Below are 23,560 nucleotides of genomic sequence, written 5' to 3' on the forward strand. Positions count from 1 at the left end.
CTACTTGCTCCCTCACGCTACTTTGCACCCATCATTCCTCGCTCCTCCGTCGTCTTACTCACAAGGCCTCCTCGCCAATTACGCCGCAGAGCCAAGCGGGGCCCGTGATTCATGCCGTCGTGTTATTAGTGTGGAATACTGACTCACAGCTGGAGGACAGGACCCAGCCTTGGGCTCCACTGTGCGGTAAAGGTCGCGCCGTGCGTGATGGCCGGTTAACTACCTCAAGTTTATTGCAGTCAACACTTTGCATTTAGCTGCAGCTACAAGTTACCTCTCTGACACCATCCAGATACTGTTCACAGCCGGGCCATAACCATCACAAGGTACTCGGAGCACAGTTTAGAGCACTGGTGCATGACAAAAGTGGCCACTTGGCCTTCTTAGACCTTAAGCCTGTGTGCTATTTTTGGGCAGTGGGGGAGCAGTTAGAGGGATTACGCTGCTGCTGAGAGGGCAACCATTTCTTTCTGACTAAAGATCTGCATGCGGACATGTGTTTAATTGGAGATGCAGTGATTAAAAACAAAACATCTGGTGCATACGGTAGTCCTGATTTTTTATATATTTTTTAAAGCCTGTTCTGCACAATCTGACTTATCTGAAAGCTTAAATATCTCTCCTCAAACTCAGCTTCACCTCCTTTATCTGCACCTCCTCCTTTGTGGCTGCTATGGATTTAATTAGGCGGGAATCAGTACGGGATAATGACTTCTACCTGAGTTGACCTCCTCGTAAAAAGGTGTCCTGAACATATTGCATATTCAGAGAAGATTTGATAAAAAAACACAAAGCAGCCAGACACTCCTTTTTGCACAAGAGTCAAATTCTAAAAAGCGAAAGACACGCTCAGTGAAAAGGTGAAAACACTGATGCCGGTAAGGATGACCAAACGTCTACTGCAGCTGTTGAGAGACTGGAAGAGCAACACACAGCTGTCCGCTCCGAGTCTCAGAGGAAGAATTGACAAGCGAGAGCTTCATACACACACAAGGAGGGGCTGTCTTAAACAGATAGCAGCTGGTTTGAAGTGCATTCCTGACCTTGACAACTCCTTGCGGCTTGTTCACACTTTTTCATTAGCCTGTAGCCTTGGTGGAGAAGCAAGTCGTGGTAAACAAGTTGCAAAAGTAATGATTATATAAATCAGGGACATACGTTGGTGAACAGTAGATGGAAGTAAAAAAAAAAAAAAGTCAAAGCTGGATTCTTCTGTAGTCGTTTTAGTACCGAGATCTAAAGCGGTATGTTTTAAGCGCACAGTTTCCAAACACGCCTATCAGGCCCTTTGCAGCTGATGAGTTTTGGGACTTGGAGTGCCGGAGCTGTAAAGTGTGTCCCCGTTTTCTCCGTAGCCTATACCTGTGTGACAGAATTATTAATGAGCTGTGTCTGTATTTATGCAGCTCATCTAACAAGGGAAGATGGGCTGCCTTCATTACTCTGAGTTGTGGGAGCCGTCCTGTCAGAAGAGATTTGAGCCGCGGCCAAGACGAGCGCTTGTTATAACAAAAGGGGAAATTCATCAAGTGTTAATTTGGTCTGAAATGACAGGTCAAGACAGAGTCGGTCTCCACTCCTCATATATGGAGTCAATGAAGACCATGGATCCTGGAGTGTGTTAGTGTGTGTGTGTGTGTGTTTGTAAGAGGACCCATTTTCACTCCGTGGTCACTGAGCACCACACTGTGGTACGCAGCAGTTATTACCACTTGTTACTGCCATGACAAACTCTGTCTGCTTTATTCATTCACTACCTTTGAGGAAAGAATGCTTTGTTGGATTGCTGGGTGTTAACGCGCTCAAGTGTGGCCCTTTAATTACTGTAGACAAGTATTGATTTAATATGCATCATACTGAAAGCCTGGAAACAGCCAAATATTAGCTTAGAATATTCCATTTAAAGTCCAGTTATAATAGAGGCAATTTAAATAGATTAAATAACTGTTTTATCATTTACTAAGCATTGTCAGATTCAGGGCAGATAAATTAAAAAAGAAGTCCATGTCGAGAATTTATCAATCTTTTAGAGGTATTTTTTGAAGTTTCATTAGCCCTTTTCATATCGCAATTCTGCAACAGTCCCATAATGTTAAATGAGCTCGTATAGCATAATGAGGCGTTGGATAAGCCTTAAGACTTTTCTAAGTAACGGGCCTGTTTACGTTATACTTTGTGAAACACTGTCTTCCTCTTAAGCTTTTAAATGCTTGAGAATTTAATTGATGATCACAGAAGTCAGCAAGAACTGTTGGATACTGTGGTGACAACTGATATTGAACTAATGCATGAAGGGTTTTCTTTTTTTTTTAGGAATATTTTCCTGCCGAGAAGTCGTTTACAATCAAGCAGTTGTTATTAGCAAATGTCTGTGTACACTTGAAGTGAAGGAGCGTGAACTAAATAGAAACCAAACAAGGTTTTCATCTCAACTGGAGATGCAGGTGTTGAAGTAGATTCATTTTTCACTCAAGTCTTTGTTGTGATTTTGATCAACAGTGACCCCTTGTGGAGAAAAAAAAGGAGATGATTCTACATATCAGCTCCAGGTTGTGCAAAGACAAAACGTGCAAGAGACAACACACAGAGGGTTTTGTTGTAGCACTTTTAGGTTTACGTTTGTTGCTTCTATTTTTGTTGACTGTAACTTCTGTAGGATTTTCCCAGAAGGCAATGAAATATGAATGCTTTGTCAGCCCCCCCATTGTTATTTTTGATTATTGTATTATTGAGTTATTTGTACAAAAATGAAAACTCTTCTTGAAGAAGGCTTTTGAGTCATGTTGCATGACTCGAAAGTTGCATTTTCATTTGAGGTGTTTTCTTTTTGACAAACTTTTCTTTTCTTTCCCACACACACACGGAGACAGACAGGCGGTGCCTATTCTTCAATTTGTATCAGTATCAGAAATATAAAAAAAGAGAGTGGTGGGAACAAGTCAGCGAAAGTTTAAAACTTGGAGGTGTTAGATATTGTTTCTATTTCTGGGGTTGACACTTTCTGTGGGGTAGACTGTTTGTGTTTGCAGCCAGGAAGTTTGTAAAAGTGTTTCTGAGTTGTTGTTAGACTTTGATAGAGTTCCAATATGCAACAAACATTAACATAGCAGACACCTTGTATATTCTATGTAAATATATAGCTAAGAAATGACTTCCCAAGACTTGTTTTCTTCAGTAAGACTTCTTAATAAACAGTCTTATAAAGTTAATCTGGCCGCTCTACATTAGAGCATCAGACTGTCTGTCTGTTTCAAACCTTTACATATCCATCACATTCATATTGACAATAATACTGCACTAACAATCATTAGAACTGTAACAAAAAGTTGTTCTTAAAGAGCAACTTCTGTTTGCATTTGTTATGAAGAGGCCCGTGCACAATCATATATTTCCTGTCCCAATATTCATGTACCTTACTTCTCAGAAAATTCTTTCCTTGTCTCAAAGGCATTGACATATAATTATATATTACACATATAATTTAAATTTAACTCGGAGCATGTGGGGTACTGGGATTATTTAGACTTTTGGTAAAGACTAGACATTTTTTTAATCCATTCGTTATACAAATATAATTTCTATCATCACTCCAGTTCAGAGGGTGGCGGTAATGCATCTAAAAGCTGTTTGCCAACCGCCAATAAACAGTAAAAGAAGAAGAAGAGAAGAAGCAGTGCCAAGGAGTGAGTGTCCAAGAGATGACTATTGAAGAGATGAGAGAACTTGCAATTGGTCTTCTTGACCGCGAGCCGCAGGGATGGTGTATGATGCCCTAAAGATGGATCAGCAGCATCAAGTTTCTGCCCCACCTGCAGCAGTGGAAAAGTTACACTGGTGTGTGTGTGGAAACTGCAGGGACATGTTTACATACTTGGAGAGTAAGTGCTGTGGAAACGAGCCGGCCCACTGCATCAGCAGACTACCGGCATTCTCCACGTTCTGTCTTGATGCAGGTGTGCTGCGCCATTCATAGAGAATACAGGGAGGACCTCACAGCATGCGGCAGATCAATAGAGCGAGGACAGGACAACAGAGAGTACCGCCATGCTGCATTTCAGAATTTTATCTGTTGGCAACATGGTGTATTAAGGCACAGATACCAGGTGATCATTCCTAGCTGTTGTGTGGTGCAGATCCAGGACAAGTGGCCTTGTTACTTTCGACAGTACACTCGTTATATTCCTGACATATAGCAATCCTCTTTGACATCTGCAGCAGTCCCTCACTTCTTTCACAAACACCGTAAAGGACTACATGAAAGATTCCAAAGCCATATTTATAATAACAATGTTTAATATTCACTTTATCTGTAACTCATTTGTTTGAAAGTTCGATTAAATCTGTTTTTTAAAGAAGAAAAAAAGTCTTACAGTATATGATGACTCAAAACCAAAATCACTATAACTGGGAATTAATTCATAACAAAATACAAGACTTACTTACTGTGCATGTGTTTCACTTTAACCGGTCACCGTGTTAAGTGGTGTATTTCACACAAATGCATCAGTGGCTGGCCTAGTTACTACAGATGTTAAGGGTGGAAAGTTTCCTAACAGATGCCTGGTTCTATTATTTTATATATATATATATATATATATATATATATATATTATACTCAGATGTGTCTTTAACTAAAAACTAAACAAGAGGCATTCCTTGTAACTCCATTTCGGAAGGTGGCGGTAATGCACCTAAAAGCTGCTTGTCTACCACTAATAAACAGTAGTAGAAGAAGAAGACGACGAGAAGCGCTTCAGAGGAGCAAGACGTGTCGAATAATAAGGTAAGTAAAGAAACGCATGACAAGCTGGTAAACGGTGAATATATTCGTAATTAGTTTGTAGGAAAATTTGATTCAAACGTGATAAGTAATGTAATTAAAATTGTGTTGTTAAAGAGTTGTCACGTTGTTTTGGCTGAGTGCGCAGTACTCGTATTGGCCGCTAGGGACCGCATGAGGTGAACTATGCCCCAGGTGTAAAGAGTTATCCAAAGTTGCGTAAATGTTAGCAGTGTAGTTGTCTATACACGTTGGAAACCCCCTTTGAATCATCTGTTACTTTCACAGCCTGAATGTGCGCCAGAGACTGGGACGAAGAGGAAGGAGACTGGGAGGATGAGGAGGAAGACTGGGACCCTAGAGAGGAAGCCCCAGCCGAGGAAGAGGTGCGTAAAGGCACCTCCAGAAAGAAAGAAAAGAGATGGCAAAGGTTTGTACCATCCTCGTAGTATTGGGTTTAATCACACTTTGTTTACAGAAATGTGTCCCACAGGAAAGTTGTCAGTAAGGTGTTAACTGGTAGTGTTTATCAGGCCACCTCACTTCAGGCTTAGAATGGTTTCATTTAGTGCTGGGCGATACGGCCTAAATTTGATATCACGATATTTTTTTTGCCTAATGTCGATATTCGATATGACTCGATATTTATCGTATTAAAGTTTTATAAATGTAGCCTATAAAACTGAATCTCCACTGTATAAAAAAAATACTGGCCCAGGAACAATACTTTTGATTTGAAAAATAACAGTCACCAATTTACTCTTGATGCAAAAGTCAATTACAACTTTTATTTAATTAATTGATCTGTAATTATAAAAAAAATATTGTGTATTTTTCTTATATTTACTCATGTTTATTCACCATGCTGGTAACTAGAGTCTACTTAATCTGATATTAACATGAGGCTGTGATAGAGCTGGAATCTCTCCTTCTTTCTTCTCTGTGAGAAACTCTTCATCCTTAGCTCTTTACTTTAGGAGCTCTCTTAAGGGCTAAGATGCTTTGTGAATAACTTTTATCTTTGCCATGATCTAGTCTTTAACTTTAACGTGTTCCAGCTCCTCCAGCTGTCTGCCACTGTGGCTCAAACTTTCCTCCGTTCTGTTTTCGTCATGCCGTCACTCTCAACTTTTCCGGTGATTTTTTTTTTCCTTTTGAATGCTGATTTAAGCTCGGCTTTTGTCGGGATATGATGGTTTTAAAAACCGGTTTTCCAAACGTGTTTTTTTGGTAGAGAAAACCTGCGCTAAAATCTGTGTGCGAGTTTACAATGAAGCAGTGAAGCCGCCAGCTGAACGTGCAATCAGCTGTCAGACTCTTGTCAATCATTCACCCGGGCCAGCGGGACAGTTATAATGTCGAGCCCTGCGTTATGAGCCCTTTTTTTGGAAGTGATTCGGCCTCGCTCGCATCTTTCTCGAGTAGTAGTTTAAAAAATAAAGTCGATGTTCCCTTTTCCATATCAAGCATTAATTAAATATCGATCGAATCGAGCTTTACGATATATCGCCCAGCACTAGTTTAATTATGTAAATGGTCCCACTGTAGTTCTCCATAGTATGAATTAATACTGAATCAGCATCCATAAATTTAAAAATGACATATGCTTTACAAAACAGTGAAGTTAAATGTGTTGATCTTTTGCAGAGGCAGCTTCAAGAGATGTCTACCGAAGAGCTGAGAGAAGTCACAGTTGATCTTTTTGAACGCCAACCAGGGCTGTTGTTTGATGCCCTGAGGATGCGTCAGCAGCAACAAGGTTACTGCAGCAGTGAGAGAATTACAGTGGTGTGTGTGTGTGTGTGTGTGTGTGTGTGTGTGGAAACTGCCGGGAAATGTCAACAGACCTGGAGAAGAAGTGCTGTGGACAGGAGCCGGCCCGCTGCATCAGCAGAGACTACAGGCAGGACGTCACACACAAAACAAAGGAGCCAGAAGAAGACAAGAACGAGTACCGCCATGCTGCATTTAGGCAGTTTTTTTTATTGGCAACAAGGTGCATTAGAGAAGTCAAACCCCTTGCTGCTGTGTGTGGCGGATCAGAGACAAGTGGCCTGACTCCTCTGGACAGTATACTTCTTATACACCTGGTAGATAACCGTCTTTGACATCAGCAAAGTTCCTAATTTTTTACACACACATCATGGCTGCATGTATCTTCAGTAGCATTACATGCCTAAAGGGCGAAATGCCCACATTTTGTTGAGCCATATGTATATACTAACCATTTACTTTATTTGTAACACCAATGCTTGAAATATGTTGATTAAACCTGTTTGCCAAATCAGTGATTTTTGATTATTGTTTGTTTGAACTAGTTTGAGGTAAGGCCTAAGAGGAGATGAGTATTGGAGCCATCAAACTGTAAAAAAAAAAGAAAGACTAATAAGATAGTTTTTAGACAAGTGAAATAATGCAGGACCAATTAATTATTATTTGTTAGCACTAGTGACTGCTTCATTCATGTTTTACAGAACAAAGCATAAGGTCAGGTAAGTTAACACCTAGACAACGAGGGAGCAATAATTGCAGCTTTATGTGCATATCGACTATTGGAAGGAGCTGTTGGGCACATCTACATAAAAAGAAAAAAAGAAAAATGAAATAAGGTATCACAAGTGGAGCTTAGAGCAAAGATATGAAACAAATCCAAAATCACTTGCTGATAAATAATTCACTAAAGACTAGTTACAGCGCAGGTGTTTGGGTTTAATCTGTTACCGTGTTAACCTGGCCCCAGAGCCTACAATTCCCATTGTAACCACGACAACCACAGTCGCATTTAGCTGAACGTCGCCAGTTAACATGGTCACCCTCAACACCGTAACATCAAAGCAAAACCTCTCTCTAAATCAAACATTAGACTGTCGCAGCAGCGGCAGTTTGCTTCTAACCTGCTTTTGTGTTGTGTGTTTCACCTGTTTGAAGGTCCTCGGAGTTGGCTTCTCTGGCCCAAAGTCGATCTTCTGTCCAGGGTAGGGTTTCTCCCTGTCCTCTTAATTCCTCTTCTTCCTGCCGACCGTTTGAGACGGCATTGGCGTCCTTGACAGTTTTACGACTTTGTGCCTTGATTAAAAAAAGAGGCCCGTGTTGTGAATTATTTTTGCAGCTTCAGCGAGACTTTGTCATTTGACCCAATACACTTTTCGGTCCCTTTAATCCTTTCATGTGTTTTTCTTTTTTTCATTTATCTCCACTGTGGCTGTTCTGATTTCTGATTTCTGATTTCCCGCTTTACTTGTAAACAAAGTTGGCCGAACCATTTGAGGTCGGCGTTAGGGGTGTTAATATCACTACACCTGCCCTATGTGGCCTATGTCATACAATTAACCCCTTCTTAGGTAGGCTGTTCCATCATCACGTAGTAGGTGGACCTGCCCATTTACTACCTGAATTTTCCTTTGTTTATTGGCCTATTTGTCTCCTCCAGTTTTCCGTTAATTAAGTAAAAAGATGTCTTTACCTGAAGCTCCAATTTAGACATGAATAAGGTTGTCACATTGTCACAATACATGATTTTTACACCTTTGGATAAGTTACGATTCTGGTAAAAAATCAAACGATTGACACCTGTTTTGAAACCACAGAAACCGCAACATCATATACAAGTCCTTAGCACCCAAGGGTGATTACTTGTTGGGTTTTTTTATTACCAAAAATGAAGGAAAATTCATGACACTGTCTGAATTACACACATGGTTGACACGGTGATCTCTCATTCTCTTACAGCTGCTTTTGGTTAAAATATATGGCTGAAGATCTGAAGGTTTTTCAACACTTTGGTTCCTTCTTTATGAATCATTAAAATAAGGCAGAGTGTATCGGTTGTACCGTTTTAAAACATGTGCCCAACCTAAGATGTGAAAGTCGTTTTTTATTTATTCAAGTGTGTTTATTTCTGTTGGAAACAGGCATGCTGGGATACTTCAGCCACATAGCAACCTGAAATGAATGGAAATGTATTGCAGTACAAAGGCCTCTGAACCTTTGTCAAATGTGTCAAAACAAGCCAAAAACATGTTGTTCTGCTGCTTGGAAGTTCAGACAATCATTTTCAAATAAACAGTTAATGATCTTTTATTGCAAAAAAGAAGAAAAGAAAACATCCAGTAAGCTGTCCCTCTGAAAAAGATTAGTGAAAGGCACAGTATCCGGAGGAGGTCTGTGTGAATGCTTAATGAACTGAAGAGAAGAAAGCGCCCGTGCATTTAAAATAACCATGGCTGCTTTTCATCGGTTTGATTGTTCACCGTCTATAGAGCAGCATAGGGGCTGCCTGCCTGCACGATACTGTCTCTACAGTCTGTCTTGCTGATGTTCTGCTTGTGATGAAAAACCCACACAGTTTACCTAACAACAATATCGAAATAGAATTTGATGCTCCCTTTAAATCTCCTGTTGTCATGCTGCTTGTTCTCCACTAGAGTGCGCAATCTTTCTTTCCAGATTTGGGGTCGCATTCACAGCTGAAACTCTGGACAAGTTGTCTGCTGCTGTGTGATGCAGCTGGTAGCAACATGTTTAAAGGACGGGACACTTAGCTCTCCCTCCTAGTTTGAGTATAGTGCCCCTTAGAGAGAATGTAATCTTCATGCATCAACATCAAGAAGTGAGAAAGCTATGAAATATGCAAAAAGACCAGAGATTGAAATAAGCAGAAGAAGATTTTTTACACCTTCAGCTCAACACTAGTCTATCGAATTAGACCGAATCCAACCAAAGGAGTTGTACGGGCTTTGCAGGCCCGCTATTAGCAAAGAGAAAATGTGTTTTTGCTGTCACAGACTGCTAAGCAGTTGCAGCAGATACGTTTGCGATTACTCAGTGCCAAAAGCATTCCCAGTCTAATGAGCTAAGAGAGGCTGTAAGTCATGGGCCAATGAGATGTGATGGCTTGAGCAGATTTATATCCATCATGTAGAAAATCTTCCCCCCGGGCATCGGCAGCATCTCTCCATCCCTCCGCTTTTAAATGAGGGTCATTTGTTAACGCTGGGAGAGTTTCAAATGCCAGCGGAGAATGCAAAGCACTTTAGATTAAGTGCACGCACATCTTTTAGGAGTTCTAGGTATCGTAGAAATGGTAATGATGTGCTTAGTGCTTTGAGGAGTACATAAAGTGCTTAAAAAAAGGGTAGATTCAACTTAAGGAAAATGTCCATTTTAAGTTAACTCTTGCTGTTAGTTTCTCCTCAATCTGCCCTCCTTACACAGGAAAATTCAGCACATGGATTGACCTAAAATATTTAGTTGAACTATCCCTGTGGTGGTGATAACATTGGCTGCTAACGAGAGGCTTTCAAATGATGGAAAGTCACTGTGAAACATTGACAGCACCATGTTTTTTTGGGGGGGTGGAGATGTGTTTACCCGTGTCTCAGACATCTTTAGAATATTTATCAGTGTTGTAATAACTGGAGCTAAAGTCAATGTTTCAACCTGCAATAACTTTAACTTTTACTTCTTGGAGCAGAGAAACACTGATATGAACACAACATTATGATATAATCTGCTTTTTTATAGACATCCAGCAAATGTAAGTCCTTTATTTTTCTTTTATCTCCATTTTTGGTCTCCACCAATTCCTGGCGGGGTCAAAACGCTTGCTTAGCTTTTAAATAGTGCACTATTTTCCATCAAGTATTTGCTATTTGTTTCTTGGTCAGAATCAGAATCGGGTTTTATTGCCAAGTACATTTACACATACAAGGAATTTGACTTGGTGTATTGGTGCTAAACAGTTAACAAGGAGATAAAGCAGAACTAGCAACAACTTAAATAATACAGAAGAATTAGAAGCTATTACAATATATAAAATAGAATAAAATATAAAAAATAAACAATAAAAAACACAAAATGTACAAAAGGTGCAAAGTAGGAGCTGTGCAGTGGACTATGAGAAAAAAACAACAGTTCAGCATCCACATTACTCGTTTGTGATTTGTGTCATTTGGTGCCTGGCAGATATTTTGAAAGCTGTTAAAAACTGATAAAAACTGCCTTTTTGGGTTGAAAATTAGTGAAGTAAAAGACTGACGTGTAAAGTTGAAGGTCAGAAATCCATAAATAAACGAGTTTAAAGACACAACAGAAATCCCTGTATGTCATAAATCTCTGCGTTTAAATCACTTTAGTGACTCCTTTGACATTATGCTGTGTTCAGATTATTTATTTTTGACATAAAATACTGAGTAGCAGCTTTAAGAGTCGTATTTCAGTCACACTCTGGGGATCCGGGCCCTGGTCCCTAACATGAAACCACCCTGAGTGGTTGTGATATCTTCTTAAGGGCCCCAGACATCCTGGCGACGCCCCTGACCACAGCAAGTTTGTTCCAGACATTTGTTCTGCAAGTATCTGCTTTGCTGAGTCTGTCCTGATCAAGACATTAAAGCAAGTTTGAAAACTCTGCTTTGATCCTCTGCAGTTCTTCAACTGCAGCGAAGTGTTTCTCCAACATGAATACATTGCTGTTAACTTTCCTGTGTGACTGGGAGGACTGTAACTGAAAAGAAGCGCTGCCTTTTTCCAAGAACTTCAAGGCTTTTTGAAAAACACTTCACAAAGAAACATTTGATTGAAAAATCTTTTTATATCTTAAAAACATAAAAGTTCAGGTGTTTATTATGTCTGATGTTCTCTAAAGATCCTTGAGTCTGTTGGAAAAGGTGAAGTCGTTTGTTATTCCTCATTTGACAGAAATGAATCAAAATATCTGGCACATAGAAGTATGATTTATGATTAAACCATCCTTACTTTATGTCGTTAGTATTGAATACCTTGATTTTCTGAAGGCGAGTGGTTGTATTTATTCATCATGGACAGCAGATGTCCCCACTTCACTTGCATTGCTTTTGGCTGATGTTTGAAATGCATCCAAACATTCCTTTTTTTTGTGCTCCAGCAAATTGAACATTGAATGACTCTGACCTTATAAGCAGCGATCACCTTTTCTAGATCTCAGGGTAAAAACATAAAGGCCATTTTTCATTCTGCTGCAGCTGAGAGCAATATGGATTCAATTTCTGCAATCGACTCTCAAGAGTTGTTTGTTTTCCACTGCACACTTCATCCTGGGCCAAAAAAAAAGAAGTGTTGTTATGCAACCCACACTACAATAATGTAATATAGTGAAATGAATCGCATAAAATCAACAACCAGGCCGCTTCCCTATCCCCGTCTCCTTAGCAACGCAATCCCCTTTGCAAGTAAGATGAGATGCACCTTTTCTCAAGTGTGCCCAGAGGTTGTAGAGGGAATGGAATATCGTTTTTAAGCCAGTGTCCCTGTGTGCCTATGGTAAGATATTAATCAGAGTATTACAGAGCAGAGTGGCTGGCTGCAGGTTGCCATCTGCTTCTTGTCGTATCACAGAAAGTATCAGTGGCTGCGTTATCGTGTGAATCTTTTGTCACCTTGAAGGTCACAGACGGCCCTGGATTTTAGAGTTAGGTCTTTTTTTTTCTAAGGTTGGATTGGAATTAATTTATTTCAGTTGAATTAGTTCAAGCAGAAAGTCAGAATACATTTGAGGCGTATATTCCAAGAATAGTAAGTAGAATAAAAAACGGAAAAACTATCAGAGCTGATTCATTTAGCATTTGAGCCGTGCTCTGGGTGGCATTGCCAGTCCAAATATTGATGGATTACAATGAAAATGTGAGCCGACATTTATTGTCCCCACAGAAGAAACACTGACTTATTGAATATATATCTGTGTAGTTCACTTTTTAAGGTTACATTCCACATTATTAATACATGCATACATTTTTTTTAGTTTCTATTGGAGGACCTGACAAGTAATTCATTCCCCATGTCAAGGATGACGGGATTATTAAACCGGCCTTCTAGCCGACAGGACACAGGTCCAGGGCCCCAAGGGGACCAGAGTCTCTGTTTAGGGTGGCTCATTACATTTGTTGTTGACTGTAAATGAAACAACACAAACCAATTTTGAAGCTGCTGCAAGGCTTGTGTCCGATGCATGGATGTAGGCCCGCTCTCTCTTTCTGTGTCCCTTACATTCTCGTAAATAAACCCAGGCTCTAGCCAGTTTTAAGTGCTAAAAAGCAACTATTGGCGCGCTAATATGCTAAATGAATATGATGAAATTGGTGTTGCTATTGCCATGGTGAGCATGTTGCTATTCTTAGCAGTCACCATCCCCGAGTCCACAGACTGTTTTTGCTTTCCAGTCAAGAAATATGACAAGAGACGACATTTAGAAAGAATTTCCTTTTTGGCCAAAAGTCACATAACTTCATTTAGACAAGAAAAGAGTATTAGATCGATTAGATAGGCTGGTGTCCTTAAATTAAATTAGACTGTTTTTTTTTTTTTCAATTTGATAGACACAACGTTCACATAGACTATAGGATATTCAAACAGTTTTAAATTAACTTAAAATCTAACCAATATCTGTCCTGGGTTTCAAGAAAAAAACGGAATTTTAAACATGTAAATGTTGATTTTTGACCCCCCCAAAAAAAGCTCTCAAAAAACCTTAAACTGTGGAAGGGTTCATATTCTGCTCTTTTCATCTACACTCGCCGAATAAAAATTGAGGGAGCGTAAAATCAAAATTAGTCATAAAATAAAACTCTACGGTTGTTTGGTTCACACATTGATTATGGCTCCCTCGTTTCAGATTTGTTTCTCTTCATCCCAGTTGATTAGTGTCGGTCACCCCTCTGGTGTGTGTGTGGATGAGATGCTCTGTATCCTACCCCCCCCCCCCCCCCCCCCCCCCCCCCCTCCCACATTGGTATGATCCTCGCTCAAGCAGCGCCTCCGATTCCCCGTCAGAGGAGCCGAATTACATCCAGTCAGAAAGTCTCCCGGTTACATCCTGCCGCTCCGTGTGTCTCTGTAGTCTGGTGACTGAAAAGCGAATCTGAAAGAGCGCAAAGCTGGACCCGTACATAATGACCATGTACAAGGGGAAGCGTCGCAACCATCGATGTAAGTTTACACAGCACATGAAAAGACTTTAAAACGCACAACAGACGCTATGTTTCTGCTAATTTGTGCTCGGTAGAAGTTGCAAATACTGAGCCGTGATTCATGCGTGGATACAAATGTATCTTCTCCATGTCTTTGATTCGGTTGAAGCCCCGACAAAGATGTTGCAATTTAAATGATAGGTGTTTTTTTTTATGCAGATGCAGTTGCAGGGTGCCAAGTTAAAAAATAAAAAATAATTTTAGAAAAATACGTCGCCTAATTTTTTTTTTCTTTCTCGGCATTGTAAAATTTCTTTGCATCTTTCAATGGTGTTCTTACCCGGGTAATAAGAAGTCCTGTCACCTGCTGTACTGATTACTGTTTGCACGAAGCTGTTTCTCAGTGAAGCCATCCCTGCACCTGCTCTGTTGTCTGCTGTAATGTATTCATTCTGCTCAAGTTAGCATACATTACCAAGAAATGTGTCGACTCATCAGGGCTACGAGGTCGCTGTAAATAATGAAAACAGTCGTCTTAGGTTCACTTCACGTTCATCCATCATCTTATATTTAGTCATGTGTAGCCTACATCTTGAAAGAAGCAGAAGCCGTGTGCTCCAAAGTGCTGTTTCATGTAAAAACGCTCCTACTGCCTCTCTGCTTGATGTTTTTTTGTGTAGTGGATTCACATCGGGATCTCATTAATTACCACTTTAATGATGAGAAAGTGAAATGTATAAAACTGCCTAGACAGTGTCGCTAAAAGGTTTGGTTGATGTGAGACAAAATAATCTTTGCTGAAACTAAAAAAGCACTATTTGAAGTATTTCCTGATTCAAGTCTCTCTATTGGGAAGATACACTCCCTTTTGTAAATGTAAATGGATTATCTTTGTGAGCACACCGGTTTTTCTACTTGTGTTTCAAAGAAAAATGAGTTCTTTGATTAATCAAGTAGTTTAAGTAGCTGTGGAAATAATCAGTATATTAAAAAAATAATTAAATTCAGGGTCAGTAATTGTGTCTGTATAATAGGACTGTCTCAAATGAACAAGGTAATTGTGCAAACCCAGACAGTGTGCAGGAGTTTTCCTGCATTTTTGAAAAAGAAAAAATGACCCAGTATTGGTTGCCCACGACTTTTTGTCGCAGGCGGTATTGAAACAGGTATCACTACTGTTTGAATTCTAGTTTTCATATCGAGGTTTACATTTCTAGCATCAAGAGTCAGTGATTGAACGAAGCGACAAACCTCTAGTGGTGAAAATGAGCCCGTATGTGCAAGTGCAATTGCAGCCTGCCTCAAGTGGACACTGAAGGAACTGCAGGTTTATGAACTTTCAACACAGGAAGGTTGGCAGACTCCAAGGTACTGCCAGTGGCTCCAGATTAGGGGATATTGGGTAATTTCTTGATTTGAATTACCTAAAATTGCAGGCATTTCCTGCACACTGTCTAAATTACACAAAAACCATGGCAGCATTTCCGTTTTCTATTTGTGCAATTTAGACTAGAGCCCAACCAATTAATCAGCCAGCCAATAATATCGGCCGATATTAGGTTTATCCTGTGACTGATCGGTATCTGCCAATTTTACAGCAGATATGCACTGATATCAGTAGATTTATTCACCAGTCAAATAACATTTAATTTGAGTATCGCTGTATTAAACTAGCAGGTCTCTTTCTGGCTGTCACCAGCAGAGGGCGCCACATGGATTATAACAAGCATGATCACTCTCCAGAGTGTCAAGCGGTGATGCACATGCATGCGCAGTTACTTTCCAGTTGAGTGACCGTCTTGTCTATTTTACACCGTATATCTTTTTACAAAAGTGTTTGATTCACTGCATTTGATTTACGCAATAAATGTGTATATCCATCTATACAGATCAAAATTAGATACAAGAAAGATATCGGCCGATATATCGATATAGGGTTTTTCTCTTTCCCCACACTATCGATATCGGCCCCAAAAATCCCACATCGGTCAGGCCCTTATTTTGACAGTGCTGTCTCTCACTTCTCCTCGCTTTGTTTGGGGAACAAAATATGACTGAGAATCTGAACTTTAAACCATTGATCATGAAAAACACTGAGTTTGTATCTTTTTTAGAAAACGTGATATTCTCAAGTGTCGAAGTATCAAAACTTCTGCAGGTCCACGCCTGTATGTGTAATCAGTGAAGGAACTCACTGGTGCATGAAATTTGATTCTGATATTATCTTACTTTGCAAACTAAAAGTCATGGGTGCATGTTCTCAACTGTAATTCAACAGCTGTCTCACTTTAAGTACCCTGGTCAGCTCCTTATGTGCCCTTCATTGCTTAAAACACAGATAACTTAAAACACTTGGCGTTGTGTGACCTCTACTTATTCCGTCTTACTGACCGACTTGGACCTGATTAGTCATTTTCGCAATAACTGGTCCACCCTGAAGTGTACATTACGCTGCTCAGATGATGAGAATGTAACTGGAAGAGGTGGTGAAGAACAAAACTGTAAAGAACTGCTGAGACTTTTTTTTACTCCTACATAAGGTCTTGTCCTTTTTTTTTTTTTGCCACCAGTTGGAGTGAGAATTTCAGCAGCATATAACAATGGATGTGCTAGTGACATAAAAGTGTGGAGAGCTTTGTGTAGGTGTGACTTTTTGGATGAGTTAGTTCGAGACTAAAGCTATTGTATTATTTCTCTTCTGGCACCAGCAGCTCTTATTTTGAGCACTTTCAAAGCAGTGCTGCATAGGCGTGATGGAAAAGCAACACAGGACAAGATTCAACAAATAGTGGCAGTTTATTAGTAAGGAGGCAATGAGCTAGTGAAAATATCTTGTGTTGTTGAGAGTGCTTTGCAAAAACCCATCCCAGCTCCGTTATACGCATCGAGGAAATTCATCTTTGCTCTGTTGCCTCATGAAGAGGTGAACTCTGCGCCCGTGAGCATGTTTATGATGTTGTCTTTGGTGATTAATTTAATTGGCGGGGGGGGGGGGGGTGGTGGTGGTAAAGAAGACCCTTCAGCCTCTATTCCTGCAAGTATTTGAGTTGAAGTCCATAAATATTTTACAATCTTGCGGCTCCAAAATCTTCAGAGATCAAATAAGGGGTTTCAGCCCTCTGCACCACAGAGGTTTGTTTTTTCTGTGCACGTGTGCGTCATAAATGTGTCTGTGTGCATCGCGCACTTGTGAGATTTTTTTATCTCCAGGCGAGAGGAAGACTTTGAAGTCTGATATGTGACAAAGAAGATTGTTCCAACAGAGAAACTTCCTGTAGACACACACTCTTCGGGGCTCTCATCTGCAGATTCTTCTTGTTGTCGTGATTGAAAGCTTCAGCGCATGACAAATGGATGTGTGTGTGTGTGTGTGTGTCTGTGCTGCAGATGTTGCTTTGTGTGTTCTGTGCTGCTGATGTTGAAAAGATGACGGAGGGGAGGGGAGGGGGGGGGGGGGCACAAGAGGCAGGCTGTTACATCTTTTGTCAGATGTCCTCCATGTTCCTCAAAGCATATGTCAAGGGCAGTTGTGGTTTTGTGTGTTTCTCAGTGTGACTTTTCTCTGCTTTCCAGACTTTACTTCTTTCCTGCTTGTAGCTCAATTTTCCCCTCAAAATGTCAGTTTGCATGTTCATGGGAAGGAATGCGAATTATCCTCAACATAATGCATTATTGAACTGCTGCTGCTCGGCTCTTCTCTTGAATTAATCGTCACAATCGAATTCCCTTCAGATACTTCATTTGCCACCTAAGATGCAGTTGTTTCTGTATAAGATTTTTATTTTTTTTTCCAAACCTGGTTTAGCAGCATCTCTTTTCACTCCATCCTCAAAATGTGATTTTTATCTGTCAGAAAAAGGACCTAATGAGCCTCCTGTGTCGATGCTCGATGATGAAATAATGTGACAGAGTTGTCACAAGATGCCCCCCCCCCCCCTCCCCTGAGTCCTCGTCCTCGGCTCTCCCACAAGCAAGCAGCCCCGCTCACATTCTCAGGGAGCAAAAGGGCTTTTTTGGACTGCTGCCATGAAGAGCCAATCAGTGTTAAATAAAGACGAGCATTCAGTGACACATCTGCACGTGCAGAAAGAGAGAACAGCAACACAGGAGAAGTAAATGGCACCTTATTATCCACGATCCTTTTGTGCAATAAGAGAAAAGATGATGCAAAATGGCAGATTTTGTCTTTTGTTTTTACCACGAAGAAGCAGAATATCTAGAGCAACAGGCTCCGGTGAATGGCGTTTTTTAAAATTGGATCTAATGTGAACAGTCGACAGATGTGACAGAAGCGAGCGAACAGCTCGAGAATTTGCAACATCTCCCTCTCTATCGCAGCACTCAGTTCTCACACACCTATGCAGGGATGTGTAGCAAGAAATCTGGAACACGAGTACAAAATGACAGCCCATTTTTCATGCGTCTAGTCCAGCAGTAAGAATGAGGAATGTCCCTCAATGAGAAAGTATTTTTATTTCATGCTGTAAATGAAATATAAATGTCTGAGTGCAGCATGATGTGAGGACAAATCAAAGATTTCGGTGGTAGGTTCAGGCTTAAGAGCTAAAAAGGGCCTATTTTTAGCAAAGAGGAAAGTCAGTGGTGATAACCTGATTAGAAACGGTTGTCATGATTGTTTCTCAGAGGAAATACTCTAATTTATGTGTCTGGTGTTTGTTGTCATGCCTCGGTCCGCCGTGCTAAGCCTCCCCCACTGCGCCTGTGTTCGTCCGTCCAGCGGCGCGAATCGCCCCGCTTTTTGAAGTGCATCGCTGTTGACTGGCGTGAGACGGCTTGTCGGGTTTTACAGGTCACACAGGGGGATGCGATCTCAGAGCGATGCCATCCCTTTATCTGTTCCGCCAGTGCCTGAAGGGGCCGGGGATTATGAGCTGATCCCCTCCGACTTTGGTCCGTGCAGACGCAGAAGAGGCGGCGAGGCGGGACAGCAGACTGAAAGTCACACTCGAGTGTTTACAGAGCGAGTGATGCTCCAGTTTTTTTGTTACAGGATGTTCACTGAGATGTCGTAGTCACAAATGATAAAATGGCTGTTTGGTGAACTCTGGTCTGTGTTAGAGAGTAAAGGCGTGGAAGGCGGATGTGATTTTTTGAAGCACATGTCTTTTTTATTAAGCCTTGAAAATCCCTCAAAAGTAGAACAAACGGAGACAAGTTTTCAGAAACTGTTTTTGTAATCACTTACCCGTTTATGCCTTATTCTGAAGCAAATGTGAAAACATGGACAGCAGTGTTTCCCCTAGGTTTACAGCTTTCGGGGGCGGGGGGTGCAGGCAGACGGACACCGCCCCAAACACTTGAAGGAATCTCGGTGTTCATGCGTTACTTGACAGCTGTCCTGTTCTATCAGAAAGGTATCCTTAAATGACTTCTTTCCCTGATTTCCGACTCTATCCACTATCCTATCTCTACAATAAAGGCACAAAAAGCCCCAAAAAAATCTGAAAAAAAACACTGGACAGAACAAACTGATTGGTACCAAACACTCTGGAATTCTCAAATGAGAAGATTTGCTGCTCTTCTCTGTTTTATATTATTGTAAATTAAACCTCCTCCTTTGGCTTTGGACTTATAGTCTGATATAAGTTATGACGAGCTCCTCACCTTGGGATCTGTGAACTTCTGATTTGAATTCCTAAAACGTTCTTTCTCTACTTTGCAGGAATGAATGTATTTAGCATTTCAATCACTGGCAGTGATTTACCATTCTTTAAAACTAAAGTAATATTTTCTGTCTATTTCGTCAAGAGGCTTAAGCCTCAGCTCCAGCTCTCAGCCTGTCGTTAGTTTGACTGAAAGTTAGGCTGAGACAGGATTTCCAGCATGGTGGCTGCTGCAGATGAGCCTCCAGAGCCCCCTGCAAGAACAGACAGCTGACGTCACTCAGGCTTCGTACATTTATATTTACAGTCTGGTTTACCAAAGATCTTTTATTTAAGGGTTATAGATCAGCCAACAATTAGACTCCTTACAGTATATGTGTTTACTGGTATAAGGTTGACATGGGCCCGTCACAAATGTAAAAAGTCTTTTAAAGAATTTAGAAAACCAAACAAATTTTGGAAAAATTACTTTAAAGGCTTTCTATGCGATTTTTTGATCCAGCAGATGTCGCCCTTGAGCACCAGCATGAAACCAAAACAACTGGCGCTGTATTGTTGTGTTAGCATGCTAATGCTAGCGATCTTTATTATGCTCGTATCGTCACACTGCATGTCAATTTACCTGAAATGAGCGTGATCTAGAAACACAGTTAAGCAGTGAGTACAGTATGTTATTCTTCTTTTCTCTAGTCCCTCAATTAAAGAACTTTTATACACGAGGGGAGGAGTCAGCCGGCCGTCCCGGCGATGTAAACAAACTGAAGATAGGACTCTGAAAACTCTGAAAACATCACAGACAGTGGGACTCGGGTGTTACACCCATTGTAGACAGTCATGACTCACAGAGTTATTTTCAGAGGATATACTTGATTTCTATTATATTTAAGTGTGAAAAATCACATATTAAGCCTTTAACAGAGTTAATTGATTCCTAAAACAGTTTCAGAACTTTTCACATCGTAGTTAAGATGTTGCTCATTGATTTGCACTTTGCTCACACTGGTCTTATACTTCATGAAGATGACTAAGGTAAGGTTTTATCATGTCACCATTTGATGTGAGAGAATGCAGTTTGTAAACAAACATCTCGATTACAAGCAGAAAAGATGTAGATGAGTGCTCCATCACCTCATCTTGAACTTTGAAACAGAACAGCCCCCACTTTTTGATGTTTGATCTTCAAAGAACACCCACCTTTGATATGCAGATGGCCCCCATGTCATCGCCAGCTTTTTCCACGTAATGAGTTCAAAATCGTCCACATCGTTAGCCAACTGCGAGATGTCGGTAAACAAACGCTTTTTCTAACTGAAGTTGTTCCAGTTCTGAGAGTAAGAGATAAATAGTTATATCGGTTTGAAGGGACTGAAATGCCTCGTGACCTTGATTGAGGGCTTGCCGGGCACAGAATAGCAAGAACAAGTCTGATGTCTAAAAGTGAATAAAATGGGAGGTCTGATTCAGTATGGAGCAGGAAGGCTTCTGGGGAAATGGAAACCTGTTGGCTCACAGTTGGGATCCACTCAGAGCCATATTTCTGATAGTAATTCACTCTGAGGTTTTGGGGGGAAATCTGTCTATTTCATTGTGAGTCCACACCTGCAACATGACCTTTATCAAGCCTTGGAAATATATCAGAAAGCAAAGATGAAAGGCCAATCTGGATTTTTTTTGTTCAGCCAGGTTCTCATCTGCAGATCTTCAGGTATTAGACGTGGCATTTCCTTCATGTCAAACTTTCAACTTCAGGAATCAGCACAGATTTTTGGCGTTGAATTTCCCACCATCCAACCGGTACCTTCTGCACGTCCAATCGCCTGCTTGATTCAGCTCCTCCACTCCCTTTCTTTTCTCTTTCTTTACGTCTCTCCGGCAGAGGAAAAAATTAGCATGATTAGTTACTTCCTTCAATTAATTAAGACGTCGGGGAGATTGGCGGCAGAGTTTCTCGTTCCATGAGGAGTTGATTGACGGCTCCCTCTGTGTCCTATGCCTCATCCTTTTCTTTTGTTTTTTCCTCCATCTCTGCCTTTTTAATGTTTTATCTCATCCAATAGACAATTGGCGAGAGGAGACTGAAACGAGAGGAAGCGCAGAGGGAAAAATGGTGACAAATGTGTTGTGGAGCCGTCAGCTCTGGTCCAAGGGGAATTTTACTCTGTTGTTTTGAAAATAAAAGAACGCGTTTCTCATTATTCCAGGGTCCTCGCTGATACGTCTGAGAGGCAGTTTAGTGAGTCAATCACCTGGTCGCCGTGCTGCACGTCTGCGATATGACTAGAAAGGCAACACCAAAGCATTTTGGGTAATTGGGGGTAGAAAATACTTTTTGCTCTTTGATAGCAGCATGGTTTTCTAGCATTGCAGGACTGCCCTATGAATCAAATATTTCCAGTGAAACCCTTTTTGCAAGGCTTCAGATCATTTTGGGATATTTCAAGTTTGATGAAATCATTGTTCCACATTATAATACAAAGGTGGATAATGTCCTCATACAAAAGTTTTCTTATACTCAGTGGGCCCCACAGTTTAAGAAGCACTGCCCTACTCCAAAAGATATACTTGTAAACAAGATATTCTCTCAATCGTATTAGTTATTACAATAAGAAAATGGCATGTTTGTTAAAATCAAACCTGTTAATTGTCAGTCTCCTGGTGAGAGCCCCAGCGTATTAAAGGTGATAACTGACACACATCAAGTGATTTTCTTTTGTTAATTACAGCCTTTGTGCTTCATCGCAGCAGGTGTCCAAACTGCAGCAGACACTAACAGAACCAGCTGTGTTTTGGCTGGTGGGCTTCTACAACAACTGAGGAAAACATTACGTAAAAAAGCCAAGAGTCTGACCTGCAGATTATAGCTTTTAGTGAGCATTCAGCCATACAGTTTGTTCCTGTCAGTCACTGTAAAGAGCTTTTTGTCTAAAGAGCTTGTACCAAATGTCTATTCTAAAAAATGAATTGTTGAGTCTTTATATAAACAAAGCAGTTTAAATGTAGGTGTATCCACATGTTAAGACAATAGATGTCTTTGTGTAGACATCACCACAGTTTAAATGAAAGCCTGTGAAATATGAGTGATTGAATTGTCATCATTTCAAAAGCACATGGGAACACTGCTTACTGAACTAGATGGGGGTTTTTTGTCTGCCTATCTTCCACCACAGTGCCCTCACTAATAAAAAGAGGTTATTCGGCTCATGTGACACAATCTGTCTGAATCTATCTCTCTCTCTGAACCTGAGTGACCCTTATTAGCTTCTCTCTGAAGTCTCGGGGCTATTTGCTGTATTTCTCCCTACTGTTTTGTTAGTGGGAGAGAAGCTAGACCATCTCTTTCAGCTCCAGCTTAAGAGGAAGAGAGACATTATCTGCTGCAGTTTCAGAATCACAACAACATCATCATGACAATTTCTTTTTTTTTTTACATGATTCAATATCAGTGTTTATCATGATATCTATTTTATAACTTTAGGAGTGTTGCACCAGAAATAAGCACAATGATAGCTTTTTAATCGGGATATAAATATTTCTAAAATGTATCACAGTAATCAACATACATTCGATTGCATACCCTCGTCAAGAATGTTTCATAGCCTGCTGCAGGTGTTCATTCCTATTCTTTCAGACTCACCCTCTCCTTATGTTTTCTGGTCCTGTAGATTTTCAAAAGGAGCCTCTTTTTCATCCCCACGATTCCCCTGCAACATGTCACCATATGGCCCAGTTTATAGCCTTGACTTATTCAACGGCTTGACTTCCAGTGCTCTGCTGTTATTCATCCCTCGCTAATGAAAGGAGGGGAGGAATCCGACTTGCGAGGTTTTCGTTTGGCTACACAGGTGTCGAACAGAAAAAAGGCCCCCACAGGTGATGCTCTGCCCTCAAATGTCTCATAATGAGCTTCCTCGGTGCGCACCGAGAGACAGGAAGATGTATGGGAAACGAGACAAGAGTGATGGATGGAGAGGTGGAGTTGGATGGCGCGCGAGGGAGAGTGAGGCGAATGGCGAGGGAGAGAAAAAGCTGTTGAGGGATAGGTTGAGGCCGAGGGCAGAACAGGAAGCCTGAGCGAGAGTCGGAGGGAGACAGAGATGTAAGGCAACAAATGAGAGCAATAAAACACATGGGCAGGTTGCTTCTGGGAGTCACGGATCCTTGTTTTCTTGACGGAGGAACACAGGTCTGTCCTCAGTGATTAGTTACGCTGCATG

General features: G+C 40.8%; 1 protein-coding gene across 3 annotated transcripts in view; it reads left to right on the plus strand.

The window, feature by feature from the left end:
• Positions 1-23,560, plus strand: part of LOC132994131 (RNA-binding Raly-like protein) — a 100,862-nt gene that overhangs the window by 60,067 nt on the left and 17,235 nt on the right. Inside the window, exon 1 of one of the 3 annotated variants that reach the window (XM_061064298.1) lies at positions 13,580-13,741. The exons of the other annotated variants lie outside the window; for them this stretch is intronic. Coding sequence (XP_060920281.1) covers positions 13,705-13,741 — 37 coding nt within the window. The 5' untranslated portion in view covers positions 13,580-13,704. Of the gene's footprint in view, positions 1-13,579; positions 13,742-23,560 lie in introns of those variants that run through there. 3 annotated transcript variants of the gene reach the window in all.

This window comes from Labrus mixtus, chromosome 19 (assembly GCF_963584025.1).
Source record: "Labrus mixtus chromosome 19, fLabMix1.1, whole genome shotgun sequence".
In the NCBI taxonomy this organism is placed as follows: domain Eukaryota; kingdom Metazoa; phylum Chordata; class Actinopteri; order Labriformes; family Labridae; genus Labrus; species Labrus mixtus.